Source organism: Bos grunniens, chromosome 8 (genome assembly GCF_055505025.1).
Source record: "Bos grunniens cultivar Pamir isolate PY7600 chromosome 8, Bosgru_T2T1.0, whole genome shotgun sequence".
In the NCBI taxonomy this organism is placed as follows: Eukaryota; Metazoa; Chordata; class Mammalia; order Artiodactyla; family Bovidae; genus Bos; species Bos grunniens.
The window spans coordinates 98,618,687-98,633,049 of NC_141172.1; the positions used below are offsets into that span (position 1 = coordinate 98,618,687).

At 51.8% G+C, this 14,363-nt stretch overlaps 1 protein-coding gene across 19 annotated transcripts in view; it reads right to left on the reverse strand.

Moving 5' to 3' along the window:
- The window catches only part of PTPN3 (protein tyrosine phosphatase non-receptor type 3), a 168,142-nt gene that overhangs the window by 95,554 nt on the left and 58,225 nt on the right, over window positions 1–14,363 (reverse strand). The window contains exon 1 of one of the 19 annotated variants that reach the window (XM_086315893.1): window positions 10,783–10,805. The exons of 14 other annotated variants lie outside the window; for them this stretch is intronic. Coding sequence is in view for 1 of the 5 variants with exons in the window: in XM_086315888.1 (XP_086172014.1) it covers window positions 4,079–4,097 (19 nt within the window). In the remaining 4 variants the exon portion in view is untranslated. Of the gene's footprint in view, window positions 1–4,046; window positions 4,224–9,148; window positions 9,168–10,436; window positions 10,588–10,782; window positions 10,806–14,363 lie in introns of those variants that run through there. 4 more of the 19 variants (XM_086315890.1, XM_086315894.1, XM_086315888.1 and 1 more) reach the window with 4 other exon arrangements.

Consider the following 14,363-nt stretch of genomic DNA (forward strand, 5'->3'; position numbering starts at 1 on the left):
ACCATCTTGGGATCAACTCCTTTACTCCACAGGATCTGTAACTTGTTCAGGGAATGGAGCTCCAACCAGGAGCCCCTGGGAAGCAGGGTAGGGTCAGATGTAGGATCAGTGGTATTCCAATGGAGACCTGTAATTAGCGCCCTTGCTCTCCTACAACTTCAAAAAGTCAAATAGTTTTCTTATTATGGAGTTGGGTTTATTTATAGGCCCGACACCATGACACTCACAAAACTAACCAAATAAAAGTTATACTTGATACTGGGAGGATAACAAGAAGTAGTTTTAAGCTGCCTGAAGGGCAAGACAAAGAATGCTGTGGGAGCTGCAGGCAGTTTCAGGGACAGAGGTAATGTTGCTATAAAGAGAAACCAACCTCTGACGTCCCGCGAGCTGGGAGTCCAGGGCTGTGATGAGAAGCCAGCCAGCACCTGAAGCACACAGCTCGCCCCCTGGTGACCAGAAAACCACGCTCAACCTGTGAGGACGTTGGGTGAACCCATCACCTTTTCTCCTCTTTCTTGAAGTACCACCGAGGAAAAAACACAAATCTCGAGTGCACATGTTCCGCTGTCAAGGAGGCTGGGGCCAGTCTCCTCCTGCTCCTTCCAAACATGACGCCCCCCCAGACCCCACCACGCCCCAGGGAGCACGCTCCCAAATTTTAACATCACTTTCACAGATTTTTTTAAATGAGAGTTTCTGAAGTTTAAAAACAATGTTTAGGAAGAGGTCATCATGGTGTGGTACTAAACCACACATTTGGCGGGATCCAGACATCCTAGAACCATTCTCTGTGCATGTGGAGGCTTTGTGGGTGCCACCCCAGTGAACCCATAAACTTCAGAGGCCAGCAAGCCCGCCTTCTGGTAAGAGAAAAAAAAAAGAGGGACACTTGCCAGCCATGGAGGGACTGAAGCAAACCACACTGGGGCAGATGACCCGTGGGACCTGCTACCAGACAAGCTGTCAACACAGCCTCCAAGCCAAACCCCTGCATGGGACCGGGATTGGAGTTTCCCAGGCCAATCCATGTCATTTATGATTGCTTCCAGCCTTTGTTATCACTTTGGCAGGAGTTCTGGACCTTTTACTTACTTAGTATTCACTAACTGGGCACCTGCTTGGTGCCAGGCCAAGGGAGTGGGATGGGTGAAGGCAGAGATGCCTGGAGTTTCACGTTCTAAGAGGCATGAAAGCTCAGGGTGCTAGAGAAACAGCAGGGAGGCTCCCGATCCGAGCCAGGGAAGCTGGAGTAGGTGGCAGGACTGGCTCACAGAGGCTCCAAGGGAAAGTCTGCAGGATAAAGGGGAATTGGCCAGGTGGAAGCAGTGGCAGTCTGGAAATTGCACACCATGTGTGCAAAGGCCAGGAGGGGAGGCACATGCACATTTTAGGAACCCCACAAAAACAGATTTATTAGTAGGAGTGTCTGAGAAATAACTGAAATCCTACAGAAATCTGAAAGAGGAGAGTAGGTTCTTAAAAAATCCAGGGTGTCACACAGAAGAGGAATCAGGACACAATTAGAGGTGGTAAGAAGGTCAGCATCAGTGGAATCAGGCAGAGATGTGGACTGGAAACCCTATTTAACCACTTACCAGCTATGTGAACATAAAGAGATCACCCTGCCCGAGATTCAGATTCCGTATCTGCAGAAAGGGGGGAATTCTGTTTTCCTAGGTTGTTTTAAGCACTGAAGGTATATGGATGCACGCTAACTGCCACTAGGAGGGCCTGATGAATGGTGCTTATTACTACTACCATCATGAGCCTGATTGTTTCAGACCCCAAAGGTTCAATAGTTAGAAGATGAAAACAAACCAAAAAAATGGAAGAGATTTTGAACACTCAGGGCTGCACAAATATGGCAGGGACAGCCTTGGAAGAGAGTGAGCTCCCCAGCGCTAGAGGTAATAAAGCATAGAAGGTGGATAAGGCCCTTGGTAAGCTGCAGAGGGCAGGCCAGCACTGGAACGAGTAGGAGAGGTGAACTTCCTCCAGCTTCCAGGACCAATATTCTATGACTTCCATTTCAACAGTGCCCAAACCCAAACTAGCGCTCAAAGTAGCGCTGGTCAAAGCTGGATTTCTCATGGGAAATAATTCAAAATGGATACCTCAATCTTGGGCGGAAAAAAACTAAAATGGCCCATCAAACTATGAAACAGAGGACAAAATAGTATGAACAGACAAAAAGCAGTATGTAAAGCTAAAAATACAGACGATGAAATCGATCTTATACTGAGCAGTTTCTACCTAAAATTAAGCTACCCATCTCTCTTCATTCTCCCTCTGAATAGTTCCACTGGGCCCCAACCAGGCTGGAAAACAGGATGGAATAAATTTACTCTACAGGGACATGAATCAAGTTGCATAAACTTTACAAAAATACTGTGCTAATATTTGCCCTTGGGGCACAGACACGCCCTTTTGGGTGTCAGTCCATGATATTTCTATCTTAGGCTCCAGCCCCCACCCCTTTACAGCCAGAAGCAGCAGAAGCCTTCAGAAAAGAAAACAGCTAAAGTCACTTTGAAAGGTTTGAGATGTGCTAATCGCGGCACATCCCAGCCAAGAAGCTGGAATCTCACGACTGGACCATCCCGCCAGCTCTGTTCTTGCCAAGGAGTCTGAGGCCAGCAGGAGCCTGCCCGGAGAAACGCAGTCCTTGCCACCAGCAGCCTGCGCCATAATTTTATCTCAAGGAAACACAGGAAAAAATACCCTCCAACTCCCTTCCCACCACCAAAGTGTTAGTTGCTCAGTCGTGTCCGACTCTTTGTGACCCCATGGACCGTAGCCTGCCAGGCTCCTCTGTCCATGGAATTCTCCAGGCAAGAACACTGGAGTGGGTTGCCATTTCCTTCTCCAGGGGATCTTCCCGACACAGGGATCGAACCCAGGTCTCCTGCATTGCCGGCAGATTCTTAACTAAAGCACCATCCTCTTTATCACTCATCAGCCAAGTGACCTGGAAAGTTACTGCTTCATTTCTTTTCAGCTCGGTTTTCCAATTTCAAGCCTTCTAAGGCCCCTCTCAGCTTTAAAATCCTCTGCCTGTAAGGTTTTCATCGGAGGAGCCATCTCTGGTTATATTAGCTACAGTAACTCTGCTGGCTGCCAGCAGGCCTAGAAACCAAGATAAAAATCTATCTCCATATAGCCTATTTTGATTTTCAGGGCTTTGACTTGGTGAGATGAGGGGGCCAGAAAACTAATTAAAAGAAACCACAAAACACACTCTTAAAAAAAAAAAAAAAAAAAAAAAGACTTATAAAGGCATGCCAAAATGCTCATCAAAACAGTATTTAGGAATAATGAAATAAAAATAATACATCTTGTTGCTGCTGTAGCTGCATTTATGTATTTGTACTGAGACCTTCCACATGCTGGGAGCTGGGAATACAGACATATGATCCATTCTTTGATTTCCAGGAGTCCTCAAGCCACTTGACCAGGGACACTGCTGTCTGCCCCCCCACCCCCACCCCGGTGGCCAGGGCCAACTGGAGGTTTGAAGGAATGCACCAGACTAGAGTTCCAATCTCTGTTCTGCCACGCCCAGGCTGATGGAACCTTGGACGAATTCACTCTCAAAAGTCTGTTTCCGCATCTCTAAGTAATGCGGAGGAGCAGCGATCTCGCATCTAACCCTGTGCAGACAGTTAGCCCCAGCTACCCTGAGGACTGAGCCTTTACAGCAGCCCTCTCTGCCCCCCTCCTTCTTAGTCCCCAGGCCGTTCCCACTGCCAGGCTTCCTACCCTGAGGAGCAACCAAGGGCCCTACAGGGCTTCGAGGTTTTCCAAATACATGCACGCCCGTTCCTCCTGACTCCCCTCTATCTGATGGGGCTCAGCTGTCCACATTTTACAGACGGTAGAGGAGACACTGGGAGAACCCCGCCCAAGTCGCACTTCAGCCGCCAAACGGGCGTGAGGGCCCCAGCCTGGTGCAGGGCACCATGTACCTCCCCACTGAGATCCCTGGCCTGTGCGCTCAGAGGAAGGTGAATTACAGGTGCTTTGCCAAAGGGAAAAGGCCCCACCTCATCACGACCGGCTACAGGTACGTTCTCACCCTTTGAGATCGTCTTCATCGGCACTCCCCCAGCTCACATGTTGGTAAAACTTCCTCTTCGGGAGGAAATGATCCAGAAAACCCCTTTTCCCTCTAATTAATTCTGCAACATCAGAAACCTGAGTAATGCCTGGGTATTTATTACCATCGTCCCTCTGTTCTAAAGTGACAACAGGTGTTTCGGAAGAGTTCTTTTAAAGGGACAGTACATCCAAAGTACCCTCTGATTGCAAGGATCGTGATTTTAGAGAAGCGAAAAGTGTGGAACAGCAATCTTTCAGAATTGTGGAGATGCAGCAAGGGACTTCGCCTCACTTGTATAAAAGGCGTGGGCTGGAGCGAGTGCCCAGAACATCTAAAGGCCCTTCCAGCTCCACAGGCAGCCACCCTGAGCTAATTATTAACAGCGGGAGAGCAGGGTGGGCCACCTCATTTCCTGAGGCCAGGCCCTGGGTTTGGCCCGGGCCTCTCCTACCCCGTGACTAACAGCTCTCCTTCCAGGGAGATCCTGAGAGTGTCCGGCCAATCCCTTTCCACAGCACCTGCCTCCAAGGATCTCGGAACTGGGAAGACTCAGGCCCGGGTACACTGCAGCCCCCAGGAGCCTGGGTTTCTCAGTGAACCTGAGCTCAACCAGATCCCTGCCAACTCACCTTTGGGGCACACATGCTGGCTCCAAGCCACTGGACCTCATAAGGACAGCCATGGGGTGTGGGGGGATGGGGGTGGCAGAGTGGAGCCTGAGTGTGGCAGGGGCCTGGGTCTCCAGGAGGATTCAGGACAGCCTCACAGCACCCAAACCTTGAAGTTTTTTTCATCTGGCTACTTACTGGAGGTACTTGGGCAGCACAGAACCTACCTACTTCCACGCCTGTGAAAAAAACAAGTTGACTCTGACCACTGGAAGGAGAGTGCCGCTCCAACACACTTGTGTCAAATAACGCCAACAGCGCTGTCCGTTTGGGGAGGGTTTTTTTTTAAGTTGTACTTTCACATCTGTATAACCATACAGCCCACTCTTTCCTATCATCGCATGATGAAACGTTTGTCCAGGTATTTCACTTTACTGGCATTTTTGTTATGGTTTTATAGTATTCCACCAAGTGGAACCATAACCATGGCTAGGTGCTCAGATGACTTCTAATTAGGAGGGATCAGACTTCCAACGGAGAAGGCGCTGGCACCCCACTCCAGTACTCTTGCCTGGAAAATCCCATGGGCGGAGGAGCCTGGTAGGCTGCAGTCCATGGGGTCATGAAGAGTCGGAGACGACTGAGTGACTTCACTTTCACTTTTCACTTTCATGCATTGGAGAAGGAAATGGAAACCCACTCCAGAGTTCTTGCCTGGAGAATCCCAGGGACGGGGGAGCCTGGTGGGGTCCCACAGAGTTGGACACGACTGAGGCGACTTAGCAGCAGCAGTAGCAGCAGCTGACTTCAAGGGCTTCCCTAGTGGCTCAGACAGTAAAGAATCCACCTGCAATGTGGGAGACCTGGGTTGGATCCCTGGGTTGGGAAGATCCCCTGGAGCAGGGCATGGCAACCCACTCCAGTATTCTTGCCTGAAGAATCCCCATGGACAGAGGAGCCTGGCGGGCTACAGTGCACAGGGTAGCATAGACTTGGACACAACAGTGACTAAGCACAGCACAGCACAGCAGACTTCCAAAGGAAACCACAGGAAACCAGGTAGGGAAGAAGGAGCAGGTGACCAAACATCAAGAATCGGGACCCAGGTGAGCCCTGCTTCAGGGGGAAAAAAATCCAACCACCAAAGATGCATGGCCACAAGATGACGGGAAAAGGCTAGGCCACCATCTGACCAAAAAAAAAAAAAAGGGGGCAAAAAACAGATGAGCAGGTAATTAATGCTAATTGGAACAAAACCACCAGATGTTCTGTTGTCCACCAGGTAGAACGGAATTTAAAGGGGATGGAAAGGCATCTCCTGGCCACCTCCCATGACCCACCGGAGAATACCTCTCTCATCTCATCCAGCTCCCATATCAGACGCAGGACCCAGGATAAAGACAGCCTGAGGTCCATGCCTGAGGTCACCTGGCACAGAGCAGAACCCAGGCCCAGTGGCTCCTGATGAAGCCACACTCCCCCCAGACATCACACCGCCTGCTCTGGTGTGTGCTTAAACAGAACATGTGCATGTCAACCATTTTTAAATGCACAATTCAGAGACATTAATTATATTCACAACATTGTGCAACCAACTTCACGATTTCTCTCCCAAACTCTTCCATCCCTCCAAACAGAAACTCTGTACCCATGAAGCAATAACTCCCTGCTCCCTCCCACAACCTCTGGCAACCAGCTACTTTCTATGAATTTGCGTATTCTAGCTATTTCACATAAGTGGAATTATACAATATGTGTCCCTTTGTGACTGGCTTATTTCACTTAGCTAATGTGTAAAGTTCATCCATGCTGTGGCATGCATAAGAACTCCATTCCTGTTCAAGGCTGAATAATATTCCATGGTGCAGAGAGACCACATTTTGTTTATCCATTCATTTGTTGACACTTGGCCTGGTTCCACCATGTGGCTATCATATTGTAAACAGTGCTGCAACGACATCTCTATATCAGTATCTGCTTTGGGGTGTACACCTAGGAGCGGGTCATGACCTGCTGGGTCATGCTTGGCCTTTTGAAGGGCCACTAAACTGTTTTCTACAGAGGTCGCACCATTTAACATTCCTACTGGCAATATAAGAGGGTTCCAATTTCTTCACATCCTTACCAGTACTTTTGATAACAGCCATCCTAGTAGATGTCAAGTGATATTCCACTGTGGTTTTAATTTACATTTCCCTAATGACTAATGATGGTAAGCATCTTCTCATTGGGCTTACTATTTGCAGATCTTCAGAGAAATGTCTGTTCGAGTCCTCCGCCTTTTTTTAAATTGGATTATCTTAATTTGGATTAGTTATAGGAGTTCTTCACACATTCTTACATTAAACCTTTATCAGATATGATTTGCAAACATTTTCTCCCGTTCTGCAGGCTTTTTCACTTTTTTGAGAATGTCTTTTAGGCACCAAAGTAATTTCAGTGAAGTTCAATTTACTTTTCTTCTGTTGCCAAGTTTAACTCCAAGGTCATGAAGATTTATCCCTGTTTTTCCCTAAGAGTTCCAAGTCTTTAGCTCTTATATTTAGGGCATTAATCCATTTAGAGTCAATTTTCATATATGGCACGAAGTGAGAGGCACTCCAGTACTCTTGCCTGGAAAATCCCATGGACGGAGGAGCCTGGTGGGCTGCAGTCCATGTGGTCACGAAGAGTTGGACACGACTGAGCAATTTCACTTTCACTTTTCACTTTCATGCACTGGAGAAGGAAATGGCAACCCACTCCAGTATTCTTGCATGGAGAATCCCAGGGACGGGGGAGCCTGGCAGGCTGCCGTCTATGGGGTAGCACAGTCGGACACGACTGAAGCGACTTAGCAGCAGCAGCAGGAGGCACCCTGGTCTTTCTAACCAGGATCCCTCCCTACCACAATCCTCTGGCAAAAGACTGCTACCCTAGACTGAAAACTTCATGAAGGCAGGGTCTTTTAAAAACCATGCTCCAGGGCCTGGTACCCAGCAGGTGCTCAAGAATTAACTGTAGGATAAATGGACAGTTGAGTGGATAAACCATGGGGAGGGGGGCGGTGTGTGTCCCCTATGCCCCACCTGCTTCTCATCACTACTGTCAGACACCCACAGCTAGCTGAAAGCCTCTGGTCTGTAACAAAGTAACCTGATAGGCTAACCATATTAAGAACTAAATATGTATCAACAACTGCACTTTATACACTCCTATTACTTCAACTGGCTTCCCAGGTGCTCAGTGGTAAAGAATCTGCCTGCAATGCAAGAGATGCAGGTTTGATCCTTGGGTCAGAAGATCCCCTGGAGAAGGAAATGGCAACCCACTCCATTATTCTTGCCTGGGAAATCCCATGGACAGAGATGCCTGCCAGGCTGTAGTCCGTGGGGTTGCTGAAGAGTCGGACAGGGCTTAGCAACTAAACAACAACAATATTAGCTCAACCAAAACAATCCAAGATCTAACCAGCACATTTAACTAAGGACAGGGCAGAGGGTCCCAGCCCTGGAAAGCTCAACATGTCCTTAACAGTCTCCTAGCTCAAGTCCTTCATTGCACAGAGGAGGAAATCAAAGGGCCAATGGAGCCCGTGACTTCCCAAAGTCTGGGCTTTCACTCCCAGGGCTTCCCCACCAAACAAGGCCTGAGCGATCACCCGCTGGAGAACACGGCAAGGCAGTGGGTTAGCCTCCACTGCTCCCAGTGGTGGGAGTGGCCCTCCGACTCCAGAACCAGCCACTGGAAGAGTGAACTCCGGGTCCTGGGCCGCATTCTGCTGCGCTGGGGCGGGTGGGGGCAGCCCTCGCCGTCCACCTCCTCCGCTCCCTCCTCCAGCCGCACTGCCCCCTCCCCTGTACCCCAATGTTCCGAACTTGTTCCCACCGCAGGTGTTTGCAGTTGCTGTTCCGCCTGCTGGGAACTCTTCTCCCTCCAACATCCTCCACCTGGCTCCATCCCGCACTCGAAGTGTCTGATCCGTGAGGCCTTCCCAATCTCCCTTCTTCCTTGCTCACCCCGAGACATGTTAAATACATTCACAGCTTGCTTCCTCCCAATACCCACATCCGTGCCTCCCACTAGAATGGGAGTTCCTTAAAGGCAGGGGCTTTACTGTTACCGGCTGTGCCCTTAGCACCTGGAGCCATTCCTAGCAAGCCTGAGGTGCCCTGTAATGCACCTGTGGATGACACGGACAAAAAGGAAAATGGGGAGCATGACACTCCCCATCACACACACCCGGAGCTACTTCCGGGTCCTGAGTGCTACGGTGGGGAAGGCGGGTGGCTCCAGACTCACAGGCGGGCACTGCCTGGACCCTGCGGCCAGAGGCCCTCAGGCCATGCGGGGCTCCTAGGCCTGTGATGGCACAGGCAGAGTGGGGACACCGTGTACCATCAAACTTCCCACCTGCCCCAGCCAAGCCCAGGACACCAGCAGCTGCTGCTATGCTCACCTGGCCACGGAGAATGGAGTCTCTTCCCAAAGGTGCTTAACAAATGCTTGTGAAACACACACACACACACCAGTGAATGGCTAATGTGCACAAGGCTGACACCTGCACTCCCAGCAGGCCCGCGTCAACACTCCTAACAGCACATCATTCCAACAACGCTGGGAGGTGCTTTGACCCGGTCGGTCCATTTCTAGGACCCTACTGTCAGGATATATTGAGACATGGAAGTTTTATTTGCAAAGATCTTCCTCGCAGAGACATAACATTGAAAATGACAAACAAAAACCCGATTTCCAAGCTCAGAGGGCCTGTTAAGTAAATCAAAACAGCCACGGGATGTCCATGAAGACTTACTTCATAATGATGTGGAAAAAATTATAAGTTAAAAATAAAAAGCTGGTTTTAAAACTGTACCTACAGTGTGAGCACAACTGTAACAGTCATTGTATAAAGTATACAGGAACTCACAGGACATGAAAATTGTTAACTTGTCCATTATTTCAACCTTTCTGTATTGCCTAAGTTTTCTATGAGTAATAATGAGTTCAAAAATCAAATTGATAGCACTTAAAACGCTACTGAGCTGACTCATTGGAAAAGACCCTGATGCTGGGAAAGATTGAAGGCAAGAGGAGAAGGGGACGACAGAGGATGAGATGGTTGGATGGCATCACCGACTCGATGGACATGGGTTTGGGTGAACTCCGGGAGTTGGTGATGGACAGGGAGGCCTGGCGTGCTGCGGTTCATGGGGTTGCAAAGAGTGGACACGACTGAGCGACTGAACTGAAATGAACTTAAAACGCTATCAACTGAGGCCTCATTGGTGCGCAGGGTATGTAACTGCTTAAACCTCCACCCCATGACACTCAACCACCTCCTCGCCCCTTTCTACCTTCACCTGACCCTGCTTCTCCCTGGTGCTCCCGCCGGCCCCCAGCCCCTGGCACCGGCAGCCCTCCCCAGCCCACCACAGCTCTGACCCTGCTTCACCCCCTCCTCTCCTCCCCCAGGCAGGGCTGTCCCCCCGACACTCCCCCAGCCCCCGGCCCCAGGTTGGAGCCTGACTCAGCCTCCCAGCTGTGTGACTGTGGGCGAGTTGCTGATCCTCCGTGAGACTCCAATTCCCGCAGGAAAATGAGGTGAACCCCCAACTCACAGGGCTTCTGAGGTTCAGGCGTTAGACACCGCCCCCCCCCACCTCAGGGGGCCCTTTCTTCCCTGCCTAGAGGTTCAACATGCTAACGGCAGTGTGCCTCTAGCCCCCTACTACAGGACAGATCCCCACCTCCCGGCTTCACTCAGCCTTGAGAAGCACTGCTTATGGCACACCGGTGGTTGGGGAGAAATTTCTCAATTCTTGATCTGCAGAAATCTTGCCTTCCCCTGCAGGAAGCAGAAAAGCAGGTCTGCTTCTGGGATCCCAGACCAAACAGCTGTTTCTTGGCTGAAATTTCCATCCTCACCATTGAAGCCTCCAGCGCTCCAGAAAACTCAAGAGCCCAATTCTCACAGCTGATGCCCAAACCCACGCTCCCGGCACTCATCCTTCCCGTGTCCCTGTCTTAGCTGCTAAAGCGGTCCCCGCATTTTCAGTTGAGGTCCTGCCGGCTCCTGACGCCACGTTCTCCCACCTTCTCCCTGACACCAACGCTTGCTCTCCCGGGCCCCCCACACAGGGGCTTGGTTCTCCTGTTCTTTGGGTCATAGGGCTTTGTTCCTCCTGCATGAACACTCTGTGCTCGGCCGCTGATGACCTCGCAGGCGTTTAATGAGGCCCACCCGCAGCCTGGCTCCACGGCAGGTGCCGGGGCTGAGACAAGAGGCTGTCTCAGGGCCCTGCTCTCGGGGAACTGAGAGGCTAGTCAGAGAGACAGAAGCATGAATAATCCAATAATCTCCTTCCAGGGTGGGAAGTACGTCTGTGAAGACAGCTGTGAACCACTGGCTGCAGGGGTGGGGAGTGGGGGAGCCTTGTCTAGGGCATGACCACAGCTCAGCTTGGGACCAAAGCAAACAGCTTTCAGGGGGATTCTCATGGCAAAACTAGACCTTGAAGGATGGAGTATCAAATAGCACAATCAAGTCACCCAACACTTCCCTCAAAGTCTGCAGGGACCCCCGCTGCCTGTTGTCCATCACTCACAAGCTGATTCCCATCTCACCCTCCAGACCCCAGACACCAGGGTGCACCTGCTCCACGAGGCTGGGTAGAAAGCTACACAGCTGTTCTTGTTCAGCATCTTCCACATCCGCTTGTCCTCGCCTGGCCGCCTCGCACCACGCTCCTGAGTAGGGCCGCTCACGGTGTGGTGTCCGGACCGGCGGCATCACTGTTACCCATGTGCCATTCAGTTCAGTCGCTCAGTCGTGTCCGACTCTGCGACCCCATGAATGGCAGCACGCCAGGCCTCCCTGTCCATCACCAACTTCCGGAGTTCACTCAGACTCACGTCCATCGAGTCAGTGATGCCACCCAACCATCTCATCCTCTGTCGTCCCCTTCCTCCTGCCCTCAATCTTTCCCAGCATCAGGGTCTTTGAAGACAGCTGTGAACCACTGGCTGCGGGGGTGGGGAGTGGGGAGCCTTGTCTAGGGCATGACCACATGCCCTAGACAAGGGCATGGAAGATGGAGAACTGACTCAGTTCTTCGCATCAGGTGGCCAAAGTATTGGAGTTTCAGCTTCAGCATCAGTCCTTCCAATGCATTTTCAGGACTGATTTCCTTTAGGATTGACTGGTTGGATCTCCTTGTAGTCCAAGGGACTCTCAAGAGTCTTCTCCAACACCACAGTTCAAAAGCATCAATTCTGCAGTGCTCAGCTTTCTTTATAGTCCAACTCTCACATCCATACATGACCACGTGCCATTAGGAAAACACAATCTTACAACCAACCGCAAGCTGAGATCATATGCACGTTAAAGCCTGAGAAGCCCTGCTCTCCGCCCCAGTCCTACACCCCCAGGCCTCCGGCCTCCTCCTCTCCACTCTGTGGCCAGCTGCCACCTGTCGGTGCCTTCAGTATCCACACGGAGAGCTGATACCCCACCTGCAGCGCGTCCACCCCACAGCGGCAGCGCTCCAGCCCCACCCTGCCCCGGGCAGCATGCCGGGACCACAGCCCCCTCCATCTGACACCCGGCCCCACCCAGCATCAACTGTCACCCTGCGGTCCTCCTGACAAGCTCACTGAGAGGGACAGATGGCAGGCAGTGACTGAGCAGCAGTGCCTCCTGAGAAATGACCGTGTGCCACTGGGAGGAGCCCGGGTCATCACTGAATCTTTACTCAACCCTGTCATGCCCGGAGACACCTGTTATTCCCACCACGGAAATCAGGACATTGAGACTTTGGGAGGCTTGCTGGGGTCCTGGAGTTAGTGAGACGGGGTTCCGGAGACAGCCCCAGTTCACGCTCTGCATCAAGAGATACGAGTGCGCACATAGCCTCGCAGAAGACTGGGGAGGAGGAGGGACACCTGCATTTTAACTGGGAACAGTTACTTGGCTGGACCTAGAATCCAGGGGCAGAGTCACCAAACAAGTGGGAGAGGCAGGGGTGGCCAGATCATGGAGCCCTTCAATGACGGACTCAACTGCTGCGGCTTTCGGGGCTCAGGAGCAGTGACGGTTCTGGAGCAGGCTGGGCCTAAACTGCTGCACCTTCCCTGACATTCACTCCGTCCCCTCCTTCACAAACCTGATCCCTCCCCTCTTAGGCTTCTCCAACCCTCCCAAAGTGGCCAATGCAGTCGACTCCCCCGGGTTTGCTCGGCTCCATCGCCCGCCCCGCCCTCCCCTCTCCAGGAGGCCTACGTGCCCCTCAACAAGGCCCAGATGCCAGGAACCCTTTCCCTCCCCTCCTAGGACAGGGCTCCTTTCCAGTCTTCCCACATCGAATCACCAGTTTCCACCATCATCTCCAAGAAGACGGGCGGAGACTTGCCTCCTTCCCCTGCGGCCCACAGCCTGAAGACACCAGCTCGGCCCTGGGGAGGGACTGAAAAAAGAGACCTCTCTGCCCTGGGGAGGCTGGCGAGGGCGAGCCGGACCCTGAGTGTGCAGCCCCCTCAGCGGGGGAACAGTCTCATTTGCCCATACATTCAGGCACCTGGATCCACTGGGAACTCTCAAGAGACAAATCTTGAGTCTTTGAAAATGTCTTTTAGCAACAGATAACTACTGCAACAAGGAATCCGACTTATGATCGAGGCAATTTAAGATTAACTTTGTATAAGACAGAAAACCTTAAAATTACAACACAAGAGTTTTTAAATTCCACCATTTATAGGCTGAAAATTGTGAAACACAGATCTCCTCTAGAGTCCAGCTGCTCCCCATGTGGTCTCCAGGCCACAGTCTCAGCACCACCTGGGGGGCCTGTTAGAGACGCAGCAGGCGGGGCCCACCCCTGACCCCTCGAATCAGAATCAGCACGTCAGCACTAAAGCTTGGGATGCCCTGGCTGAGAGCACATGGTCTGCAGGGCTTTAGGGGAGAGAGAGACCAGGGAAAAGCGAGGCCCATGGAGCCAGGTGACAGGGGACCCGCAGAGAAGAGGTGATCTTGGTGTTTCTGCAGGGAACACTGGGAGCAACGTGAAGCAGGCATAGATGCCAGGGGCCCACTGGGGAGAGAGGCAAAGTGGAGGGCACATGGGAGAAGGGTGTGAACCCACTCAGTTTTGCTGGGGGGTGGGGGGCTGGAGGAGGGGCTGAAATGGGCTGAGAGGCGGGATTTGTGCAGTGCAGCTGTAGGGGGAGGGAGATGTTGAGATTTCTAAGCTAGCAAACATGTCACTCGGAGACAGAACATTTTTAAGGAGGAAGGTGGAGAGCTCTGCTTTGGACATGCACGTGCACAGGAGGACCCTGGGGACACTCAGGGCGCGGGGGCGGGTGGGGGGAATGCTCAGATGTGATACACACAGAGATGACTGGGCTGGAGCAGGCCCTGATGATGCGACCCAGGAAGGCATGCAGGACGGTTAAGAGCAGAGGGAAAACAGATAGCTGAGGATTAGCCAGGATGGGCAGGGAGGCAGGAGGGGGTGCTGCATCACAGAAGCCCCAGCATGAGAGCATCAGCACAGAGACCAAGTGGACTGAATGACCAAATGCCACTGATCTTGACAAGTGAGTGATCCCAGGCCACCACAGCAAGGGTAGGGTTACTGAAGGGTCAGGTGGGGAGGCCTGGGGACACTGGGTTG